Source organism: Manihot esculenta, chromosome 13 (genome assembly GCF_001659605.2).
Source record: "Manihot esculenta cultivar AM560-2 chromosome 13, M.esculenta_v8, whole genome shotgun sequence".
NCBI lineage: Eukaryota > Viridiplantae > Streptophyta > Magnoliopsida > Malpighiales > Euphorbiaceae > Manihot > Manihot esculenta.
Genome location: NC_035173.2, coordinates 13,891,395 through 13,916,435, shown reverse-complemented (window position 1 = coordinate 13,916,435; position 25,041 = coordinate 13,891,395). Strand labels below are relative to the sequence as shown.

The 25,041-nt window shown below is 34.6% G+C and overlaps 1 protein-coding gene across 4 annotated transcripts; it reads right to left on the bottom strand.

Annotated features, from left to right (window-relative positions):
* Positions 1 to 172: 172 nt before the first annotated feature.
* On the bottom strand, positions 173 to 25,041 carry LOC110630394 (diacylglycerol kinase 2). Of its 4 annotated transcripts, none has more exons than XM_021777875.2 (9): positions 24,766 to 25,031; positions 24,588 to 24,611; positions 23,248 to 24,456; positions 17,343 to 17,718; positions 17,172 to 17,248; positions 11,359 to 11,478; positions 11,081 to 11,245; positions 5,903 to 6,040; positions 173 to 628 (listed from the first exon to the last, which is right to left on the bottom strand). In XM_021777875.2, exons 3-9 carry the CDS (start codon positions 24,307 to 24,309, stop codon positions 479 to 481), a joined length of 2,088 nt encoding a protein of 695 aa, XP_021633567.1. In that variant the 5' UTR covers positions 24,310 to 24,456; positions 24,588 to 24,611; positions 24,766 to 25,031; the 3' UTR covers positions 173 to 478. The 4 variants fall into 4 exon arrangements, with proteins under 4 accessions (XP_021633567.1, XP_021633569.1, XP_021633568.1 ...); XM_021777877.2 differs by having other exon boundaries at positions 23,248 to 24,386; XM_021777876.1 differs by lacking the exon at positions 24,588 to 24,611 and having other exon boundaries at positions 23,248 to 24,386; positions 24,766 to 25,041.

The window sequence follows — 25,041 nt, the reverse complement described above, 5'->3', positions numbered from 1 at the left end:
CCTCTTCTTATGGTGGTATGTGACATTGTATCATCTTAAGTCAAGGGATTTTCTAGATTATTATGATCTAGAAGATAGAACACTAGTAAGAACACTTTTTAATATAAACGCACCCTTCATTTTCACTACAATCTTCTATTTATGATAATATCTCGAATGAGCAAAGAGAAACTTGAACCAGAATTGGACTAACATTTATTCTCTTCATAATATCATGGACGAGCAAAAAGATGGAACACAACAAATCAAGTAAACTAGATGAACCATCGAATCTCTCACAACATCTATTACAAATGCTCCTACCTCAGTTTGTTCTCGTGGAACTTTCCCACTGATTTAGAACTCCTACAGAAGTAGCACTTGCAGAAAGAGGAATTTTTATGAGAACAAAATCTTCTTTATGGTCTAAGTGAGACAAGAATTGTGTTGGGGGGTTATAAAGAGACGGATGATCCAAAATGGGGTTCAGACATTGGAATCAAGAGAGATTGAGGGCCAACTGCTCCAGAAGTATCTTCTTTTGGGAAGCATTAATAATTCCTTTACACTCAGCATCCACCAAAACCTGCGTCATAATTGCTGCGGGATGGCCTCTGGGCTCCTCCGAGGCCTTCCTCAACACAAATACCTGAACATACAAAACATTTTCAGAAACTATCGTTGAAATGTTTAGATCAAAGCTGACTGCAAAACCCTTTCCTTTACCCATATCCAAAATCAAATTCTGATAAGAGAAGATTAGAATGACAAGCTGACATCATTTACACAATCAAAGTATTGAAAAAAAAAAAATTCTGGAATTTTGTATCACAAGGCTCTTCAAGTATTTTATTCTGCACATTGAACGTGAATACTTAATTAACCACTTCAGCAGAAACATGCAATGAAGATGATGATAGAATCATTATTGTTAGAATTTTTATTAGACCAGAATCAGTACTATTGGAATTGATGAGACTTTTCCTTAATTCATTGAATATAATTATGACAAAATCATGTGATTGATTAGCAAGATCATTAGCCTAATTAATGTTTTATGAATGATTTAAGGGATGGCATATGTATGTATCTTCCATTATAAATGTGGACTTTTATGCACTTTGCTAACATACAAATTAATAAAGGGTAATCACTATCATGCCCCTATAGTTTGATCTAACTAAATAAAATGTCCATGTATTTTTAAATTACATTAAAATACCCCTATAATTCAATTTTATCAATTGAACAGGACAAGTGGACAACCGTTACTTTTAGTTCTTTTTACTGTTAGTCCACTCTTTTTCTTCAAGTAAAAAGTCAAAATAATAATTCTTACGACCAAAGTACCCTCCAATTAATAAATATAATCCACCCTCCTCTTCTCTATTTCTCTTGACCTCTCTCACTACCTTTTTTTTTTTTTTTTTTTTTTGCTATATGCAGAAAGTGTGTGCTCTTTACATTCTATATCATTTCTACTTCCATGCAATCCATCACCGTGGAACAACTTCAAGAATGTGAAACAACTTGAAGATGGACAAAGCTTCTCTCCATGGAGATGCTATCAATTATGTGAAACAACTTCAAGAACGAGTGGAAGTCCTCGAGGAACAGACCAAGAAGATAACTATAGAATCAGTAGTTCTGGTGAAGAAGTCTCAGCTCTCTATTGATGGCGACTCTTCTTCATGTAATGAATTTCCGATGGAGCCTTCAATTCAGCACTTCCAGAGATTGAAGCGATAGTTTCAGATAAAGATGTACTGATCCGAATCCATTGCGATAAACAGTAGTTGTTCCAAAAATATCAAGTGAAGTAGAGAACCTCAACTTATCCATCATTAACAGCAGTTCTTGACTTTCGAGAATTTCACCCTGGTTACTACTATTATTGCTAAGGTAAATTGAGTTAAATCTTATATATCGAACATTTTCAAATTACATTTAATTGAGTACCCATCTAACTAATAAAAAAATGTGCAGATGGAAGCTGAAAAATCTCCATGGCAGTGAAGGATCTTGTGAAAAACCTAAGAGTGGCTTTTTTGAATTTCATGTAGACCTAGTTCGCCAAGGACCACGACATTGGCTTGTGATCTCCACTATGCCAATAGAAAATAATAAAAACCAAAAGGCTCAGTTTCATCAAACCCCATCCATAAAAACTATATATATATATATACATCACATCCCTAAAAGAATTTCTTAAAACACATCTTCATACAAAGGATTTGAGCTCCTTGAAATATTTTTTGGAAATCGAAATTATGCGGTGTAAGAAAGGCATCTTCTTATCTCAAAGAAAATATGTTCTTGATTTGTTGGCAGAAACAAGAAAATTGAGTGCTAATTCTTGTAGTGCTCCAATGACCTCTAATCTTAAACTTACTGTAGAAGATAGTAAACGATTTGCAGATCATGAGAGGACTAAACACATCGAGATTGATTGTCATTTTGTTCGTGAGAAGGTCCAACAAAAGATAATCTCAACAGGACATATCCGAACTGGAGAATAATTAGGAGATATATTCACTAAAACTCTAAATGGGACTCGAGTTGATTATATATGTAACAAGTTGGGTATGATTAACATCTATGCTCCAACTTGAGGGGGGAGTGTTATAGGTTATAGGAAGTAAATATGTTAAAATAGAAAGTAAATATTAATAGATGTATTAGTTGCTTAATCTTAGGGATTGCATGATCATAGTCTTGATTTTCTTTCCTTTCTAGATACGGTTTCTCATGTATAAATATGTTGTAATATCTATTGTAACATATGTCAAATATTACCTTTCTATAGCAAGGAAATGATAGAAAACCAATGTATATTAACATTATACATGGAAGAAAGCCAAGAAGATGTGATAGAAAATATTTTGGTAGATCAATTCAAAAAAATCCAAGTTGCCACTGCAATTATTGAAAAGCACAACCAATGTGCATATGATTTTCAAAACAATGAAATTGAGCAAAATTTGATATTGGCTCTAATTCTGATTCAGATGATTATTTCATTCAACAAATCCAAAGAAGATGAGATTTCAATTGCCTTTGACATTCTTGCACTAGACAACCTGTGTGGAGATGATCCCGTATATGTCGATCCTTTTCTTGCCATTATAGTTGAAGATTCGAGGACGAATCTTTTCGAGAAAAGAGAGAATGATGCTAGCATGGGAATGACACGATTCTTCAACAATAAGTTGTGCATTGAAGTCTTCACATCCTCCAAAGATTCAATATGGGAAGGCTTTGAATCACGAGAAATCAAGGAGACTTCAAGTCATGTATTCTAATACCACGTTTAAAAGACAAAAAAAAAAGAAATGATATTATTTTTCTTAAAAATTCGTAGATCCAATTCCAACCGTCATTAATTTACTTTTGAAAATTCATATAAGAGATATATTAATGTGTTTTGATATCTTTTATAATTCTATATAGATTAGGAGTCAAATTAGTAGGATTAGATGTAGTTTTTCTTGTTCAAGTAGGATTACCTTAGGTTTTCCTATTTCAATTAGGACTTATTTTGTTTTCCTATTCTAACTAGGATTAGGAGATATTTAGCTACAAATAGCCTTTATTTTATATGTATGGGGGAGAAGTTAATAAGTAAAGATTTGATATTTTTCTCTATAATGAGAATTTATTCTTAGAATTTTGGTTATTCTCCATTATTTAGCAACTTATCAATGTTCAACCTTGTGGCGTTTTAATTTGAATTTCTTCCATGCTTAGTTAACTTATTAAGAAATTCTTCTTATGGCGTTTTCTAACTAGAATTGTTTGATTATCTATATTATTAATCACATTGGTTGGTTAGGGTGTAGTAGAGCAACCTTTTGGAAGATATATTTGCCTCATTCTTTGTCGAGTTGTGTGACGGAATTTTTTATCACGAGTTGATTTTGGATTCCGCATCATACAGGATTGAGAATATAGTTTTAAAAAAAGAATGTTACGTTACGTAAAAATTGTTATTTATAGGTTTTTGACCCTTCCGTAAAGGTTACACCCATAATTTAAAAGGTACGAAAAAATTGTTCCTTTAACTGCCATTATATAACGGTAATGGCCATTATTTGCCGTTAAGTAATGGCAACGGTTCAGTATCTTTTTTTTTTTTTTTTCTTTTCAGCTATATGGGGGCAACAACTCAAAAAAATTTTTTCTTAGATTTGGGAAGTTTTACACTATTGTATCTCACTTTTTTCAAATTTCTATAAATTTCTATCAAAAGTTAATTGTATTCTATAAATGTCTCATTTCTTTTCTCTTAAACTAAGATCATCAACTATCTTTTTATACATTTATATCTTATAAAATTTGAGTTATTTATCCTTGTTTTACTTATTTGTTAAATAAAATAATGTTGGATGCCAACTTCTTTTTGTTAAATTTGGAGAATTATTTTTTATTATCCATGTTTTCTATATTATTATTTTAGCTATAAATTAATTATTATTAAAGATGACTAATAATGATAATGATGGATTAAATGTTTTTATATGATGTATTAATACTTATTATTTGATTAAGTATCTTAGTTACACTCATAGATTTAAAATTTTGAATAGCGATAGGCCATTACTATTATGGTGTGTAAACAGCCTGTTTCAATCACTTGTGACCGTGACTGCGAATGCAGCCGCGATAGCAATTTAAATCCATGATTGAAATCTTATCCCAATGAAAAATCCGAAACAACAAGAAAGGTGTTAGTGACTTAATCTATACACATGTTATTTAATCAAGTAGAATACCTGCAACATAAAAATAAGGAAAATGGACCATCATGGCATTCAAGCCCATATCACTTGTTCTAATACCAAGAACATTCAATGATAAAAAAATCATTCAACATTTATTTTGTCCTTTATTGTGTGTGCATATGTCCTTTGTCATACAATTATAAATGTCATTTGGAATTGACTTCAAATTTTCAACAATTCTAATTATTTAGCAAAACTTTAAAATCAAGATTTCTTTCACAACTTAAATCTCAATCTAATAATAAGTGCCTTGAAATAATGTTACTAGATGAACTATCCAGTTAGAGGTACTAGGAATTTAGGGCCCAATAGAAACTAATTCTTCATAAGAATGAAAAACCAATTCTCGAAATAAAATGTAATAGAAACTAATTCTCAATAATTGTATTAATCTCAATAATAACCACTATAGTCAAAAGCTACTGAATTAATAGAAAACTAGACCTATTTATAGAGTCACAATCTTAATCAAATTTGGATTAGGAAAGCCTAAATCAAATTTAATTCAAAAATTATTAAGATAAATTTCCATAAATAAAATACAAATCATAAGAATAATATAATTACTGAATAATAAAACCAATAAACTTACTAATTTTACAATTGGCAAATGACCTTTTTAAGTTCTTGAGAAATAGGCGATTAAGAAATGGCATGATTATGATTCAAGCCCTTACTGAACCCAAAAAAAATTTTAATTTTAAAATTTAATAATTTATTTTATAATTAAATTATGTTAATTAAATTGTTAATGAAATAAATAAATTTATTTATAAATTTAATTGCTCAAGTTTCTAAACTACATTTATTTGTTCAACGAGGCTTAAATGATTACATAGCTCTTGCTTAACGGCTTATACATCCATGTTTTAATTCACTAATGGAGATTCAACGGAGTTAAGGTTTTTTACTTAAATGGCTACTTTAAAGGCTTATACATGGACCATTTTGTTTAACAAGACTTAAAGGACTTTTGCATATTTCTCAAGGGTTTAATAGGGCATTGCCTCTACAATTAAAATCGAATCAACATAATAGTTTCTAAATAAAATTTTGAGCTTTCTATACTACTGTATCAACAGTACATGATCGGCCAAGATTTACATTAGCAAAAGTGCATTATAAGATAGATGCAATGATACCTGCCCATCATGTTCTATCTCTAAGCAGCCCGGTTGGTGGATGAATGGTTCTCCGTCTATCTGAACTGGGAAAGAACTTGAAGCATGTATTTTAACAACCTTCCCTTGGGCCAGCCTCCTTGCATGAGAAAGTCCAACCTACAAAGCAATGCAGCTTAGACAGAACTTGTAAAACACTTAAGGACAGAAACAAGTACCAAAAAGATAACCAAAATTTCAAAAATAACTAAGTTTTAATTCTAAGGACAATGTACACTTTAATACGCTGCATTATGATGGTTTTAGCATTCAAGGTCTATACTTTGTTTTGTTGCAAATAAAGGCATGTACTTTCACACCACTACAATGTTATTAAAGGTGAAATAAGGCATTGCGTGAGGCGAGGCGCCCTTCAAAGAGGCAAGTGCCTCTAGCCCCTGAGGCGCCAGAGGCATAGGCTTACTAAAATAATAGAATTTTTTTTTCTTTTTTTTGGTGTTTAAATGCTTTTAGACAACAAAACAAAAGCCCTTGCCTCTCCCAATTACTTTCAAACAGTAGCCAGCAACGCAAAGAGTATTGCTCTCCTAACAAAAGCCAGCAGCTATGTCCCTCTTTCTATCTCCTCTCCCCTTCTTCTACTACTTTTCTCTTTCTCTTCCTCTCTTTCTCCCTGCTGGACCTGGCGTAGCAGCAGCAGATTCCTTCTTTCTAAAAGGAAAAAAATTTTTCTCTCTTCTTCTCTTCTCTTCTCCTCTTCTTTTTCTTCTTCCATTCTTTTCTTCCCTTCCCAAATTGGCACTTAGGCAGCATATTTTTATCTTAATTACCATGTATGAATGTACAATTGTGTATATGCACGCATATAAACACATAATTTTGTCTGTATGTGTATAAATTTAGGCTATGACGCCTTACTTTAAAAAGGCCCTTGCCTCACCTCTCGCAATAGGGCACCTTGTCTGCTTGGTGTTGCCTCTCTCCTATACTACTAGCACTATAAGCACAAAGTACTAACTACAATAAGTAGTACGGATATGGCATGTTGATGTCACCTCAATTTGATGACATGACACTAACATAGTACCTATTGCTGATATGGCATGCCACATCAATCTCATAGATTATGTGTTACATGCAGCATATCACATCATCTTCATGGCCAATGTGGAGCCACATAGCATGTTGATGTTAGCTTTATATAAGTAGATTTGATACCAATTGTCATGTTGTCCTTAAGTGCAACAAACTAAAAGTTATATGTCCTGAATTGCCAAAAATTCAAAATCAATATCTTAATCCTAAACACTATAAGTGTCAAAATTTTGAAAATACATGAAAAAACTAGAGAAGATAAGGAGGTATAGGAGAGAGAGATGGAAAGGGACAAATGTGGGGGGGGGGGGGGCAGAGAGAAAGAGAGAGACAACATGAGGAAGAAAGACGAGAGAGTTACTCTCTTTCTCTCTCTCCCCCCCCCCCCTAATATAATAGATAAAAAAATAAGAGAGAGAGAGACGGAGTAACTTTCCTTGCCTCTATCTTTCTCTCCCACTTTTTTTCTTTCCATCTCTCTCCTATGCCCCTTTCTAATTTCTCATTTGTCTCCCTTTCCATCCCTCTCTCATAACTCCTTTTTTCTAAAATTTTTTTATGTATTTTCAAAATTTTGGTGGTTCCAACATTTAGGACTTGAACTTTGACTTTTTTTATGATTCAAGGTATGCACTCTCAATTTTTCACAGTTAAAGACTACATGACAATTGACATCAAAATCTAATGACATGAAACTAACATTGACATGCTATGCGACACCTATCAATCATTAAGATGACATGGCATGCCACACGGCAACATATAATCCACAAGGATGACGTGACATAACATGCCACACTAGCAATAGATCTAACGTAAGTGCCACATCATCAAATGAATCTGATGTCAATATGCCATGTTACCACCACTTAATATGGTTAGGACAAAGCCATGTTAGCACCACTTAACATGGTTAGGACTTTTGTCCTAACGATGCAAAAGTAGGTGCCCTTATTTGCAATAAAACAAAGTAGAGGTCTTAAATACTAAAAGCACTATATTAAGATGTACTAAAGTGTATTTCCCCCTATTTCTAAACTAGTTGGAATTGATTATGTGAATACTTTTTTGCTATTCTGATTTATTAGCAACCAATCACATCATTATTCAAAATTGTAGATCTTTAATACTACTTCCCTCCAAATCATTTTAAGTCTCTCTTTTTTCCTCCTCACTCTTACTATGACTAATTTATCACACTTCCATGTTGGAGCAATTGGTCTAGCTCGCTAAGCTCAACCCACCGTGCTTTTAGGTCCTGCACTTGTGGCCATTAAGCCTTACTACTTCTATACCAAGTTAAAAATTGAAGGCCAACAATTGTGGATTAATATGGCTTGTTAAGTAATCTGCATTGTACAATAAAAGTAAAGGACATATAGGCGTTAGCAAATCAATGTCATCTCTATAATGGACAGCCTAGTTCAGCATGGAAACATGCTTGTTTATGAATCCAAATGCCTTGGCCCTTTATTTCAGCATGTTGTCAGAGCAGTGAGTCCTAATGACCATAAATCTAGTATTCAATAACATGTTTAGCTGAGTCAAAGCGAGCTAGACCCATGAGCAAAGCTAATTGATCCAGACTCAAAAGAATTGATGAGCTAGCCTAGCGAACTAGACCTTGAGGGCACAGCCAAGAAGGGCCATACCAAATTTAAATAGTGTTACATGGCAGACCTGTAAGTCCCTTTGAAACAAAGAAATAGGGAGAGAAAGAAATAGAAGTAGATTGGGTTGAAGTAATAGAGAGAATTAGACAAGAGGAGAAAGGAGAAATAGGGAGAAAGAGTTTATCTCGATTACTAATAATCTTGAATATCTTCCTCTTTATAAGTAAGTTCTTATTTATACTATTTTGGGTCTTATAACTATTTTCTACAATTACAACTAACTGAAGAGACTAATCTACTATTTATTTATTCCTTAGTCATAACATTCCCCACCCCTTGAACTAATTCTTGTCCTCAAGAATAAAGAAAATGCTGAATATTGAAATGAATTTCTAGTGCTTCTTTCCTCAGCCTTAGTCCGAAGGATGTGGAAATCCCAAACAGCTGAAATGTTTGGCCAATTAATCCCCCTCCCAAATGTTAACTTCCACCACGTGCTTCAGCTGAAATGTTCCAGAGAATTGGGCTAAAGTTGTAGCTGACAGTATGGACTCTTTATTGACGAGGATTTTTTTTCTTTTTCTTCTCCAAATTTCCCATGCTTGTTCTTTCAAAATCACATTTCCATTTGATGGCTGAACTTTCTTCCTTTCCCTTCTCGATGTTTCCCATTCATCTTCCAAGAGACTTGTCGGATTACAGCAATTGAGCTCCCCATCGTGTTCCCTAAAATTCTGCCAATTGCTTACTATATTCACACTTTTTGTAACTCCTTTATCTTTCTTGTTTTCAAGAACATTCCCACTAATTTCTATAGCAAAATTTTCAGTTGTAGTTTCTGTTGCCCCTGTTGCAGATTCTAGTTTCATGTCATCACTATCTTCATTATTCTCCTTCTCATAGATGACCTCATTTACACTAGACTAATCAGCAATAAAATCCTCCTCCATCACAGTACCCTTAGTTTCGTTTTTAGAAGTTTCATATAAGGTATCTTCTTCACTAGGGCTTTCAAAAAGTTGATGAAGATAAACAAAAACTGCAACCTTCTCTCTGAGTGGATTGCTCTAATTTTTCCCATTTTCTGAATCACGATTTCAATTCTTTGTTCCAGCGGCTCTTATTCCTTTAACATTCCATCTAGAATGTCCACCCTTATATTAAGAAACGTTTGTACCAAAGATTGTACTTCCATGATTCAAGAATTTCAAGAACAGTGTTTCAGAAGAAGAGAAGAAGAAAGTAATCTTCGGTCAAGTCCAAAACCTAGAAAGAGACATGGAATAGAGACCCAAAACAGCGAAAAGAAACTATAAAAAAAGATAGGGTTGAGAAAGGAAATAGAAAACTTGGAACAGTACTCCAAAACAAGAAACAGAGGATAACACTAGATTGAGATTTTCAAGAATTTGAATAGTAGATTTCTTGAAATGTAGGAATTGAAAATTTTAAGAAGGAAAACAAAAGATATAAGCAGAAATCTACAAAAGAAAAAGAAAGAAGGAAGGAGATTCCAAGGAAGCAAGGGAGAAGACTTAGGGGAAAGAAAAGAAAAAAATATCAGAGAAGAATAAAAGGAATAGAAGGAAAGAAGAGAGAAAGAGAGAAGAACAGAGAGAAACCTGAAATTCTGGAATTTTGAAAGAATCCCATAATTCTGCTCAGGATTGCAATGCCAGCAGAGGATTGGAAGAAAACCAGATCAGAATAGAGCTATGATACCACTTGTTACATATAAGACTTGTAATTCCGTTTGAAACAGAGAAATAGGGAGAGAAAGAAATAGTAGATTGGGTTGAGGAAAGAAATAGAAAGGAGAGTAGTAATAGAGAGAGTTAGAGAAGAGGAGAGCTGAAATAGGAAGAAAGAGTTTATCTTGATTACTAATGATCTTAGATATCTTCCTTTTTACAAGTTCCTAGTTTATATTATTTTGGGTCCCATAACTGCTTTCTATAGTTACAATTGACCGAAGAGACTAATCTACTATTTCTTTATTCCTTAGTCATAACAAATAGCCACCCCATGTATTGTGCCATGGACCTCCCAATTTGTCCCTCAGATGGTGCCATCACCAAAGGCACGTGACAATTGCCATGTAACAACAAGGCCTACAAAGTATGAGCCAAACATAGTTGCACTTGCAGAAAGGTGTTGGAATATGGCTTGTGGAATAAGTCCCACATCCATAGTGTTAATTAGAGCGCATACAGGTGCTGCCAAACAAAATCAAAATGACCTAGTTTCAAGTCCAGTTCAGTGTGCAGCTCTATGAGTTTGATGATCACACTCCTAGGCCTGTCATTCTTAACACTTGATTTTAGTTGTTTTGCTATTTGTTTGAAAAAATTAATGATATCACTTAATAATTTAATCCAATTCCATTATTTAAAATGGGCGCAATGGTTTCATATCAAATCAATTTATGCATATATAGATATTTAGAGAAAAGGTACACAATAAGAGAAATGTTTTTCAAAGAAGCTCATACTTGAAGTTTTCCAAGATGCCACGCTCCATGAACACATACAATCTCAAGCGTTTTATCTTGCATGGATTGAAAACTAAAACTGTCATCATGCTCAGAATCATTTTGCCATAGATCTACTCCACCCATATAGCTACCAATATTCAGCACAATTAAACCCTCAGAATCCTGGAGAGAAAGAAAGATGAAAGTAACACAACATTCAAGAGACGGAAGAAAATAAGATAAGATTAAAACACACAATAAAAAAGATGGAATTAAACATTGAATTAATTAAGCACCTTTGGTATGTAGATGTCCTTGCCATCAACTTCAAGCCAAACTTGCCATGGTAAATCAGCACACGCTCTATCCATAATATCCCTGGCACCTTCTTTGGCGTATCGCAATTTATTCACAAACTGTTGCTAATTTCTAGTTAGCGAAAGTCCCATAACAAATTTCACAACAATTATAACTATTTTTAAGAAACATTGGACTGAATCTTATTTACAAAGAAAACTGTTGAAAATCTCTTGAACTTAAATGTAAACAGGTTTTATATAAGGGAAGAAACGAAAAAGCATTGTTTTCTATTTTAATCTCATGCAGACCCTTGACAACATTTACAGTCAAGATGCTTAGCCACAATCCACCTTAGTAGAAAAATTACAACATGAATGACCAATCTACGAGCCCCATGGGCATTAGTGCTTATGTCGAGAATGACAGTAGAAGCACTGAATGCTCCTAAGTTTCCATTGGTCATTTTACCTTACTCACCAAAAGTTTAGGAGATGAATAACCATATGGAAACCATTGACTTATTTGTTGATTCTAAGGATATGATTTGATTTGATTAGGATCCTTAATTATTTTTGGAATTATTATTTGATTATTTGCTTCCCGTTTAATTATAATTCTTTATGTACAAATAGTCATGTAAACCAATTGTAAAAATTAAGAGTGAAATACAAGAATACTCTAAAATTTTTTAAATTGTTCATAATATCAGAGTTTTTTCATGATTTTAGAGTTTAAATTCAATTTTTTCTTCTTTAGAGTTTCAAAACCCTAGATTTACCTTTTTGGTACTAACCCATTTAAGAACCTTCCCACCTCTCACTGCCGGCACCGGGAGAATAGCCGGACCGTCACAGGCCCGATTGCCCAGCTCCGACGCCGGAGATACCCACGCATGAGGCTTACGCGCCCTCCCATCCTGACACGTGAGACATCATTCGACACTGCTTCGCCGCTCCGATCACTCTCGCGACGATTTCGACCATCTTTCTAGCCTTCCCGTGCCGCTACCCACTCTTTGGTGATTCGGTTGGACTCTCTTGTGTGTACAACCTTGGGTACTCCTATTTTTTCATAGTTCATTTGTCTTTACCATGGCAGAAGGTAAAAGGGTCTCGATGGCAGAAGGTAAAAGGATCTCAATTCCTAACTCTTATAATCCTTCATTACAAATTAGTCCCATAAAATTTGATGGAATGAATTATCTTGCTTAATCAAGGTCTTGTTTGTTGTTTATCAAGGCTAGAGGACTGTAAGGCTATGTCACTGGTAATAAAAAGCAACCGAATGAAAGTGATCCAGATTTTCCTCAATAGGACTCGGATAATTGTCTTGTTATGACATAGTTACTTAACTCTATGCAATCTCATATCTCTAAGTTCTATTTATTAATTAATACTGCTGCAAAAATATGAAAGGCTTTGTCCTTAACTTATTCCAAGATTGAGAATAATACTCAAATTTAAGATATTCGGAATAAGATCCATGGTACTAAGCAAGGAGAAATGACTATCTCCCAATTTTATTCTGATTTATATGGCTTATGGCAGAAACTTGATTACTATCAGGACTTCCAGGCATATTGTACTGGAAATGCAGTCAAATTTCAGAGAATGATTGAAAAGGAGCGGGTCTATAATTTTCTTGCAGGGTTGAATAATGAATATGATCCAATTCGGGTCCAAATGTTGGGAAAAAATCTTTTTCTTTCTCTAAAAGAGGCCCACACCCATGTTCAACAAAAAAAAAGTCGTCGACATGCTATGCTCTATACTGCATCGGTTGAAAAGACTGGGTTGGCTACTAGTTTGAGCACACCGCAGCCTCTTAATTCTAAGAAAAATCAAATGCATTGTGACTATAGTAGGAAACTGAGGCATACCAAGGAGACTTGTTGAAAGTTATATGGTCGTCCCACTAGAAGCCGTGGGGGAAAACGAGGTACCTCCAGAACTCAAGCTAATTTAACAGAAATTGTGGAGGAGCCCTTTAAGGAGACAACATAGGCTGAATTCTTTTCTCATAATGAAATTTAGAGTCTCAAGCGCCTTCTGTCATATATTGATACCTCTTCATCCTCAGGTGCCACATTTAACTTTGTAAAGTAAGGCAATGATTCTTCCCTTGATACTGTTCCATGAATTATTGATTTTGGTGTGAATAGACACATGGCAGGCTCTTCTAAAGGATTTCTCAATTATTTTTCTTCTCTAACCAAAGATAGTATCAGAATTGCTGATGGCTCTTTTACTCCCATATTCGGAATAGATTCTATTATTTGCACGCCCAATATTAAATTATCATTTGTCCTTCATGTTCCCCGTTTTCCTGCCAACCTTTTATCTGTCAATACTATCACCAATGCTCTTAATTGTAAAATTGAATTCTTTCCTGATCATTGTGTTATTTAGGATCTTCCTACAGGGAAGAGAATTGGCAATGGTAGGCTGCATGATGACTTATATATGTTGGAAGATAATCCAGGTTCTCCAATATCTCAAGCCTGTTTCGGAAAAAATAAGAATGTCAATCAGAAAATAATACAGTGGCATAGGCGGTTAGGGCATCCATTATTTTTTATCTTAGAAAAACATTATCCTAGTTTATTTGCCAGAACTCATATTGGTTCTTTATTTTATGATGCTTGTAAGTATGCTAAGCACACTAGAAACTTCTATCCTTTTGAGTCATAATAAAAGTCAAATTCATTTTGTGACTATTCATTCTGATATTTGGGGCCTACTCAAACTGTCTTCTTATCTGGTAATCGATGGTTTGTCACTTTTAGTGATTGTTACACACGAATGACTTGAGTTTATTTGATTAAAGCTAAAAGTGATATCTTTTCTTATTTTTAATCCTTTCATAAGATGATTTATACTCGATTTAGTGAAAATTTTAAGAACCGACAGTGGAAGAAAATATATGGCTAGTAGTTTTTCTGCTTATTTGGAGAATAATGGGATAGTACACCAGACTAGTTATCCTTATACCAGTGCTCAAAATAGATTTATTGAAACTAAAAACAGGCATCTATTCCAGATAGCTCTATCTCTTATGTTCACTATGAACCTATCCAAAGCATATCGGAGAGATTGGAAAGATGCAGTCCTTATATCTGCTTATCTTATCAATAGAATGCCCCTCAAGACTCTTGACTTTATGAGTCCTTTGGAGGTTCTACAACGGAAAAATTTATACATTATTCCACCAAAAGTATTTGGATGTGTTTGCTTTGTCCATACTAGGACGGCGGGAAAATTAGACCCCAAAGCCCTTAATTGTGAGTTTGTCAGATGTTCTCCGACACAGAAAGGATATAGTTGTTATCACTCTCCATCTAGAAAATACTTTGTCAGTACAAATATTACCTTTCGAGAAACTGAACCCTACTTCAGCACCACTGACTCGCCTCTTTAGGAGGAGAATAATGAGCAAGAAGAGGTGATCCCGAATTTTGTGATTATAAATGATATGGTTCAGCTAGAGAGTTCGAGTTCTAGTAGACAGGGAGAGATGTCCAATCAGAATAGAGAATTAGATGTTTGGACAAGTCAAATTTGAGGAGGTATTCGAGGAGAGAGAAGGTAGAAGAAGCCATTATGCAGTCTACGCAGAGTCAAGAATATTTTTTTGGTGAGTTGCCCACAACTCTTGAATTCTCCAATAACTTAGATAAACCTATTGCACAAAGAAAAAGGGTCAAATCTTGTACTAAACATCATATTTCTAACTTTGTTCTTATGAATCCTTGTCTCTCTCCTATAGGGCCTTTACCTTGTCTATTCCACGGGATTAGAAGGAACCTCTTGCAAATCCTAAATGAAAGGGAGCAATGATTGAAAAGATGAAAGCATTGACTAAAAATGAGACCTAAGAGCTTATCACTCTCCCACCTGGGAAGAAACTTATTGGTTGTAAGTGGGTATTCACAGTGAAACACAAAGCTGATGACACAATTGAACAGTTTAAGACCAGATTGGTTGCTAAAAGATTTATCCAAATCTATAGAGTGGATTATCAAGAGACATTTGCCCCAGTTACAAAGATGAACTCAATCAGAATTCTATTAAATCCTATTATCTTGTGTAGCTAACTTAAACTTACAGCAATTTGATGTGAAGAATGTTTTTCTCTATGGATATTTAGAGGAAGAAGTGTTCATGGAGATTCCTCCTGGGTTCACTGATGAGAAAACACAAGGAAAGGTGTGCATGTTAAAAAATGCTTTGTATGGACTAAAACAATCTCCCAGAGCTTGGTTTGATAGGTTTAGGAGAGTCATGATGTCCTTTGGTTACTAACAAAGCAATGTTGATAACTCTCTGTTTTTTAAATATCACATCGCAAGGGTAAGATCACCCTTCTTATTGTGTATATTGATAATATAGCAGTGACAAGTGATGACAGAGGAAATGGCTCAACTAAAAATGTTATTGGCTCAAGAATTTGAAATCAAAGATCTAGGAAAACTGTAATATTTCCTAAGTATTGAGGTAGCTAGATCAGAAAAAGAAATCTTCATCTTCCAAAGAAAGTACATTCTGGATCTTTTAAAAGAAACTCGTATGCTGGGCTGTAAACCAGCAGAATCTCCCATTGAAAGTAATCACAAGATGCAAACAGGAACTGGTGAGTCCGTGGATATTAGTAAATATCAGAGATTGGTAGGGAGGTTGATTTATCTCTCACACACTCGACCGGATATAACCTATGTTGTTAGCTTGGTCAGAGCCAATTCATGTATAACTCTTGCGAGACTCATATACAGGCTGTACTTCGCATCTTGAAATATCTAAAGTCTACGCTAGGGAAATGGCTTCTTTACTCCAAACATGGTCACTTCCGAATTGAAGCTTTTACAGATGCAGATTGGGCAGGATCTCTCAGGATCTCTCACTGACAGGAGATCCACCTCTGGCTACTGCAAAGTTGTGAGAGGGAACCTTGTCACGCGGAGGAGTAAAAAATAAACAAAGTATTGTTGCACGATCAAGTGCTGAAATAGAATTCAGAGCAATAGCCTAAGGTGTGTGTAAACTTTTATGGTTGCAGAAGTTATTGGAGGAGCAGAGGTTGCCCGAGAGAGACAAGATAACTTTGTATTATGACAACAAAGCTGCCGTTAGTATAGCACAAAATCCAGTCCAACATGACCGAACGAAGCACGGTAAGATTGATCGACACATCATTAAAGAAAAATTAACAGACGATATCTTAAGCTTAGTTCATGTGATTTCCACTAGGCAACTTGCGGATTTGTTTACTAAAAGGCTCAACAATAAGATCTATCATAATCTGATTTGCAAGTTAGGTATGTACGACATCTTTGCACTAACTTGAGGGGGAGTGTTGACTTATTTGCTGATTCTAGGGATATGATTTGATTTGATTATGATCATTAATTATCTTTGTAATTATTATTTGATTATTTATTTTCTGTTTAATTATAATTCTTTGTGAATAAATAGTAATTTAAACTAATTGTAAAGATTAAGAGTGAAATACAAGAATATTCTAAAATTTTCCAAAATTCTTCAGAAACAATAATTCCAGTAGGACTTCTAGTACTAGGATATACTAAAATACTATAAATGCAATCTCATAAAATTATTTAGTAGTACCCTATCTAAGAGTACCAAAGAAAATAAAGTAAACTAGAACTCTGTTCAATAAAAATATTTGGCATAAGAAGTTGTGGGATTTAATTTAATAACAAAGTGCACAAATATATATATATATATATATAAAGATATAGATATAGATAAAAAAATGCACCCTTGTACGTATGTATTAATGTATATATGCATACCTGGCTGCTAAATTTCTCAGGTTTATTCTTGCGAGTTACATGAAATTCATATGCAAGCTTAGCATCACACCCAATTCCTTCATAATAAAAAATAAAAATGGTTAGCAATTAATTAAAACAATAGACAAAGAAACTTTTTTCAAAAAACAAAAGCAACTCCTATAAATCTACCTAAATAGTTCATCATAAATTTGGATTGTTCTTTATTTGGATAGCCTTCTAAGTTCTCTTCTTTTATATTTACTTTCCAACGATCTAGCATAGTAACTGCAGCACAGTCAATGTCATGAAGAAGTGTTCTTAAGCCATATTGTCCATTAACCATTGAGAAACCTCTTCCCCAGTGCAATACCCTCGATAAATCATTCCCTGTGCCAAGGGGAAGAACAGCAACTGGTGGAGGAGATCCAAAATTATGTCTTTCAATAGCATCAAGAACCCATGCAACAGTACCATCTCCACCACAGACCAAAACTCTAAAATACTGCAAATTACTAAAAAACTCCAAACCAACCTCAGGGCCCTGAGAATCACTCAGCTCAAATACCTGCAATGATAATGGAGAATTCAAATATCCCAAATCCCAATAAAGCCATTACACAAACAAATGAGCATTAAAATATTAATTAGACAAACCGCAATATGTAAAGAACAAGAACTCACATTCAAATGACAACTACGAAGGTTTAATAAAATTACATCATGAAAACATAATTATCCACATATTAAAGAACAATTGGTCTTTGTCAGCACAATAGCAATGTCCAATTAGCTTACATGCAGATGTAATTGACCAATCCAATCCAAGGAGTCCACCTCCATGGATAGGTGAAAAGTCCCCGTCCCCCCAAGAAAAAAGAATTCCTAGGTCAAAACTCCATACAAGATAAAACCTAGTTTTTAGAGTTCAAACTTCCTATGATCTAGAACAGAAATTACTAAACTCTTTGACTAGGTTTGGCATCTGCAATCGCTAATGCCTATGTTAATTTCAGTAAAGTCTAAGAGGTTATACTTCATTCAGTGTTGTATTTGGATTTAGCAACACAAAAATCGTTGACCTATGTTAAATATTAGAATAACAGTTATCACATATTGTCCAAACTATGACTAAAATGCAAAGGTCGTAGCAAGGTTTTAGAGATCAGCCGTTTCACACTAATCCAACCAATTTCCCTTGCACTTTTTCTGATTCTGAAACTATTCCATAACAAAAACCCTGTTTGGTCTAGTCTAATCCATAACACGTATTCCAATTCTGTTGACTAAAACATCAGTGAGGTTTATTATTCATAATTTTGATAGGAGTGTGTAACATTGTGTAGCTAATTCTTTTTCTACTTGTTCTATCTACTATCCCCCACTCCCCCTTCCATTTTCTACTTTCCATGAGGCATAAAATGAATAAAAAAGTTAAAACAGCTCATATCTTTCTTTCCATCTCATCCAGTCTCTCTTTCTTCCTCAAGATCCTATCTAGTTCTCTAAATCTCTGTCTTTCTCTCTCATTGTTCTCTCTATTCTCTCTCTCTCTCCCTTGCATTCTATCTTTTCCCAAGTGACATACAATCAAAAAAAAAAAAGTAACTAGATAAAACAGCTTGTATCTTTCTTTCCATCTCCCCCATCAAATCTTTCTTTCTTCCACAAAACCCTATCTGTTTCACTGAACTTAATAACGTCAGATGAAACTCGCAACATCACAAAAGCAACCGCCATAGACATCTGGAATGTAACAGCTCTTTAGGGACCACTTTCCAGCTAAGCTTGTTGCTCTTGCTCGTAATCCAGAAAATTTTTCAAAAGGATGAAATTGTAACAGCATCCTACAGAATCACATAAAAGTCGATCCAAATCATAAAAATATAGCAGAAAAATTAGCTTCTAGAGTTTATGGCAAAGACTAGTGATGGAGTACAATGGCAATATATATACAAAAAGGCCTTCCAAAGCTAATTCTAAATTTCTAATCCCAAAGCACTTAATTGCACTTTGATACAAAAGAGCATTGCTGGGAACTTAATTAGAGTTCCAACTAACCTTGTTGTATAATTTTGACTTTCTGGAAGACGAGTATTTTTCTGACTTCAGATTCTATGCGACATTCTAGAATTATGTATGAGTCTTACTTTTTAGATCACTAAACAGTCAAGGGTTACATTTTTTACTCCAAATCCTTAAAGGATAAAGATTAAATTGTGAGTCTATAAATACCTATCCTTGTACAAGTTTGGTAGATTTTTTTATCAACAATAATTCCTGCAGGTGAGTGATAAAAATCTACCCTTTGGTGTGATTCCTAAAGCAGTTGTATGATGCCTAAAGTATTTTATTGCTTGTTCGCCTAATTCATTCCTGCAAGCAACCCCCAAAATCCTGCTTTCTGTACTAATTTTACTTGTACCCTCTAATCCTGAACTTTCCAACTAAGATCTTAGCCACTTTAGACTTCAAAACACCTCAAATTTTTAGCGCCAACTCTTAGACATACAGGCTCTCCTGCATCAATTTGGTGTAAGAGTATCAAGATCCTCAAATTTTACACCTTTCTCTTCTCAACTATGATGATAAACCTCCTCATAGCCCACAAGTGTGGATGCCTAGGTCACCCTTTATTTTCCTTTGACTTTCTTAATCATTCTCCTACTATTGTTTCATTACTTTGATGATATTCCCATATATAGCAAAACCAAGGTTGAACATATCTATCATTTCCAACAAGTCATGATGAAAGTTCAATGTCTACAAAAGCCCTAAGTTAATTTTAAGAAACACCCAAATGCCAATTCATGTAGAACCAAAAAGTTTAGGGACCAAGCTATTCTATATAACATTGAGAAACAGATTCTCAAAAGAAAAAGAATTGGAAGAAAAACTAATTCTCATTCATTTAATTAATCTCAATAGCAAAGTCAAAAGCTACCAAATAATAAACTCTGGAACCTATTTGTATATTTTGAAATCCCAATCACTTCAAGATTTAGAACCTTAATTCAATTCTAATTAGGAATATTAAATAAACGTAAGCTAAAAAAATAATATACCTAGTAATAATAAAATTCCTTAGCAATACAACTTTAAGTTTCCTAATTCTATAATAAACAAAATTCTTAAATTCCTATCTTCCTTTGCTGCATCAAGGAGTGCAGGCATGGTTTTAAATAACGGCCGTTACGTTATTATGTAATGGGTTTTGGAGGGCAGTTACCCATTACCCTGTTATACAACGGCCCCCCGTGATTTGCAGGCATAACAGCCGTAACAATAACGGCCGTTACCAATAATTAAAATTCTTTTATATCATTCCTTTTTTGCTCCCTATTCTCATTTTTATTAGTTTCTACACTTTTCAGCAGCTTCAAAGACTACAAATTTTAAGTTTTCTCTTCATGTTCTCTTACAAATATCAATCTTCCCTGCAAATTTCTCATATAAGCTTAGATCTATCATAAACTACTCTATTTCCAAGCTTATTTCTCCTAAAAAGTTAGTTAAATTTTATCTATTTCAGTTTTTAATTGTTATTTTTTCCCTTTTTTAAAAAGGTTTTATGAATTAAAGTGTTAGTTTTGAGTTAAAATTATACTTTGAACTATTAGTTCACTCGATCTATAAAGATTACATTGGTTTTTCTTATTTTAAACTATATGATGTCTAACTTAAGTTAAATAATCTATATTTCATATATCTATGTTTATTATGTATTTGTATACATTGTTCTGAATTAAATCTAATCAATATTATCTCACTTATGAACTTTGCAAATTATTTTGAAAAATTTTTGTAATGCCACTGTTACCACTACGTTACAGGCATGTTTCCGTTACTCGCAAACATGGCCACGGCCGCAATTTAAAACCATGGTAGGGGTCTATGGGAAATCTCCAAATAAAAGGCTTAGAGAATAATCTCATTAAAGATGATCTAACATACATGAGGTGTCCTTTTTTATAGGTACAGAGCTGATTGACTCTTGATAGGTCTAGGATTCCTTTTTGAAATCCATCTTGGTCCTAGATTGTAGAGTTTTAGTTCTTTGAAGACACTTTTACTCATGATTTGGAGTCCTAGTTGTCATAGGACTTTTATGTGATTCGAACAACTTCTTCTATTTGGATTTTGGCCTAAGAGACTGGAGCTTTTATTGTTTCGGCCTCCAGACCCAAATCTTTCTACCTTGAGACCGAGACCTCCAGTTGGTTTCAACCTCAAGGCCAAGGTGCCAAGACCTTTAGGTTTCGACACCCTAGTGTTTCAGACCCTTGGGTGCTGACACCCTTTTGTGGACCCAGATCTTTGGGTTATTTTCGTTCTTGGATTTGGTTTCTTGAATATTGAATTATTCCTTAGGTGGTATCAATTAGTTTTTAGATTAAAGGTTAAGGTTTACTTTCGAGTCAGATCCTTACACGATATAAATAACATATTTGTAATTTCATTTGTTAGTTTTTTTCAAATCAATATGAATTCTTGCACTTTTTGCTTCTTGACTTGTGTGATACAATTCTAATATTGGTGTGATGCCCTAGGATGTTTTCCATGAAGTCTGAACTGTTCTATTGCTCACTTTGCCGAATTCAGTCCAATAAACAGCCCCACAACATTGTTTCTTGTACTAGTTTTACTTCCCAAATCTATCTGCTTATAAACCTAAAATTTGGAACTAAATTCTACCTACTTTCTTCAACAATCTTTGGCCTGGTATTCCCAAAAAAAAAAAAAAGAAAAAGAAAAACCCAAAAAGTAAGTGGCCAAAATCAAACAAATTACCTCATGTTCTCTTACCCTTCTCTCTTATACCAATGCCTCTTCTCCCAAAGCCTAATTTGCTTTGTTTTTCCCTCTACAACCGTATCTATGGTATCTCTCACACCACCTTGTCCCTACCACCTACATATCCCTCTCTAGCATCCCCTTGGCCACACATTGCAAAGAGGTTAAAAGACTCCAATAATATTAAGGCTATTGAAGAAATGTTCTAAATTGACCAAACATGTCTTATTGTCAAAGCTCTCATCACTTTATCGGTACCTCAATTCTCAAGCTTGCTGCTATATTAGTATATAATGTGCAATAGGATTGGACATGTTACTGTTGCTCTCATTTTGGCAAAAGGGAGTTTGTGATGATGAAAACAGAAATATGAGAAGTTTATGATCATGTCTGCAGTTTGATGCGATTTCGGTGACTAGCTATCACAAGCTATATGTTGGATTCTAGTAGATTACCAAATTTTGGATTCCTACTATTTTTTGCCCATGGAAGTGCTCACCGAAGGCGGAAATAAAAAAGGTGCACTTTTCTTGAGCCTTGAGACTAGAGCAAGGCACTCCTAGGTGTACAAGGCAAGGGCTTGGTGAATATCACCTTCCTTTCTCTCATAGAGGCACTAAGGTTGGAGCTTAATAAGCCTTGAGCCTAAGGTGTGCCTGAGTACGCATTAATAACTATTCAACTATCATTCAACAGTGGCAATGCCAATAATGGTCCAACATTTATGTTGTTCATTGGTGAGGTAATAATGGGAATGGTCATGGTGATGGTATTGGTTATTCATTGGTAGTAGTATGAACAAACATAGTGATAATGATGATGACAAGAAAAAGTATTTGGTTAATCTTACTTCAAAATGCTATCTATCAGTCTTATTTCAATCAACCAAAGAGCAATTTAACCTTTTTAAAATCCCACATCCAAACCATTTACCAACAAAAGAGCAAGCCCTAAGTTAAAGAATCCTGATTTTAGTTAATCATCTATGAAATAATGTTGGGAAAATATTGTTACTTTGTTAGTAAAAAATTGAAGTTGAGCATATTTGAAAGTGTAAAGGAGGCTTCAAAGGAGGCACGACTTGAAACTTGAAAGTAGCTTGCTATCAACGCTAAGGAAAATGCCAAGCTAAAGCATAGATAAAAGAAGAAATTGGAGCAACCTAGAAAATACTGTATTCAATTTGGACACAAAGAATGCAATAAAAATCAATAATGAGCCAAAAAAGAAAGAATGATGGAAGAAAAAAAGCAGTCTAATATATATCTAGAACAATTCTTACTACTAAAAGCTCAGGCCTCACCTGCAAAGGATTCAACAGCATGTTTAATCTCTTTTGAAGAGAAGGTCCAAGTTGACCTCCACTCTTAGAATTAATAAATACCAAAAGAGGCCTGGTATCCTGGGCTAAATCAACCAATACATATTTCTTAACTTCGGCACAGATGGTTGTTCCAACTTTCTTAGGCATCAACCAGTTAGAAGTGCTCTTCATTTTGCCATTTTTCTTTAAACATACATTGTTCTTTTCACCTTTTGATTTCTTCAAACCAACCAGCCCATTCAGTACATATTCTAGAGCTCTATTGGTAGCTGACGAGTCCTGCAACTTACCATTAACTGAATGACCACTTCCATATTTGGCCCGGCTGCGCCTTCTTCTCATCTGCCCACCAGCAGAAGAGGCCATAATTTCCTCTGAAACAAAATTTAAGGTGTGTCCATCATTAACTTCTTTAACACAGAGTGGAGAAAGAATAATCCTTCTAAGAGGACCCAAATCACAAATGTCATCAGATCCTTTTGACATGTTTGCGTGGCATTTTACATGGATCAGGCGCTGACACCATAAGCAATGCCACATTGGAGAACCATCAATTAAAGGAACACCACATGGTTCATCACAGTAAAAACAGAAGGCAGACATCTCAGGATTTTCATCCATGTTAAACCATTTTTCTGACCACTGGTGTCGCACATGGCTGAAGCCAGCTTGGGCAACGCATTTGCAATCCATTGCTGCATACTTTGAACAGTATAAATGAGCAGCTACACCACAAACAGCGCAAAGATGTACAGAAGTATGAAATCCAGCTTTTAAGCTAACATTTTCAGGGGTCACCAGGGAAGTAAGACAAACAGAGCATGTAGAAGGCTGATGACCATAACCCAAATCTTCCATCCACGAGTGACAAGATCGAGGAACATCTAGTTCCTTCCAGACTTCCTTCTTTGCCCTGGCAGCTGCTTTGACCCAATTTAGGGATGTCTTTCTCTGCCACCTAACAAACACGTATATGACAGCTAGAAGACCAAGTAATGCACTGGCTACCCATACAAGCGAAATTCCCAACTCAATCATCATGAAGTCAATTTGGCATTGTCAACTTCAATTCACTTTCATTGCTGAAAATTCTGGCAAAAACCAACACCAACCAGATTCTGCAAACAAACATCACGACTATAAAATGAAAAGTAACATGAAACCCTCTACATCATTAACCCTACAATCCTAGATGAAGAAAATAAAAAGAAAAAGAATAGAGTTAGAGTCTCAGGTAATTTCTGCCCCTGAAGCTAAGGACATAAACAAACATAATAAAAAATATTTAAAAAAAAAAGGAATGAGCACAGTGCAAATACCCAGAATGCATGCAAGAGTTGCACCTGTAATTCAGAGCAGTAAAACAGAACAAATTAGGTATACAAAGATAATGACCAGGTTTTTCGATTCTGAGATTATGAGAAAATTGGGGAAAAAAAATCAAAGAAAAAGATTGAGATCTGATAGAACAGCAAAATCAACAAATTGGCAAATAACCTGGAATGGTAGTCGAAAATCGAAGAAAATACTCCAATGCAGATTGCACCTCATAGGATTATAGATTTTTTCAGAGAAAATTCTGAGAGTGGACGACGGATTTGACAACATAATTCTTTTTTTCTTTTTTTGTTTATATTTAAGTTGTAATAAGAAGAGAGGGAGAGAGTGAAAACAGGGGCGGGATTTTCCTAGCGCAATGAACGCGGCTTCGCCTTGTTGTAATGACCCTGGCGCTTGGGAGTGCAGGGACTGCAATGCCTTCAAATGCAAAAG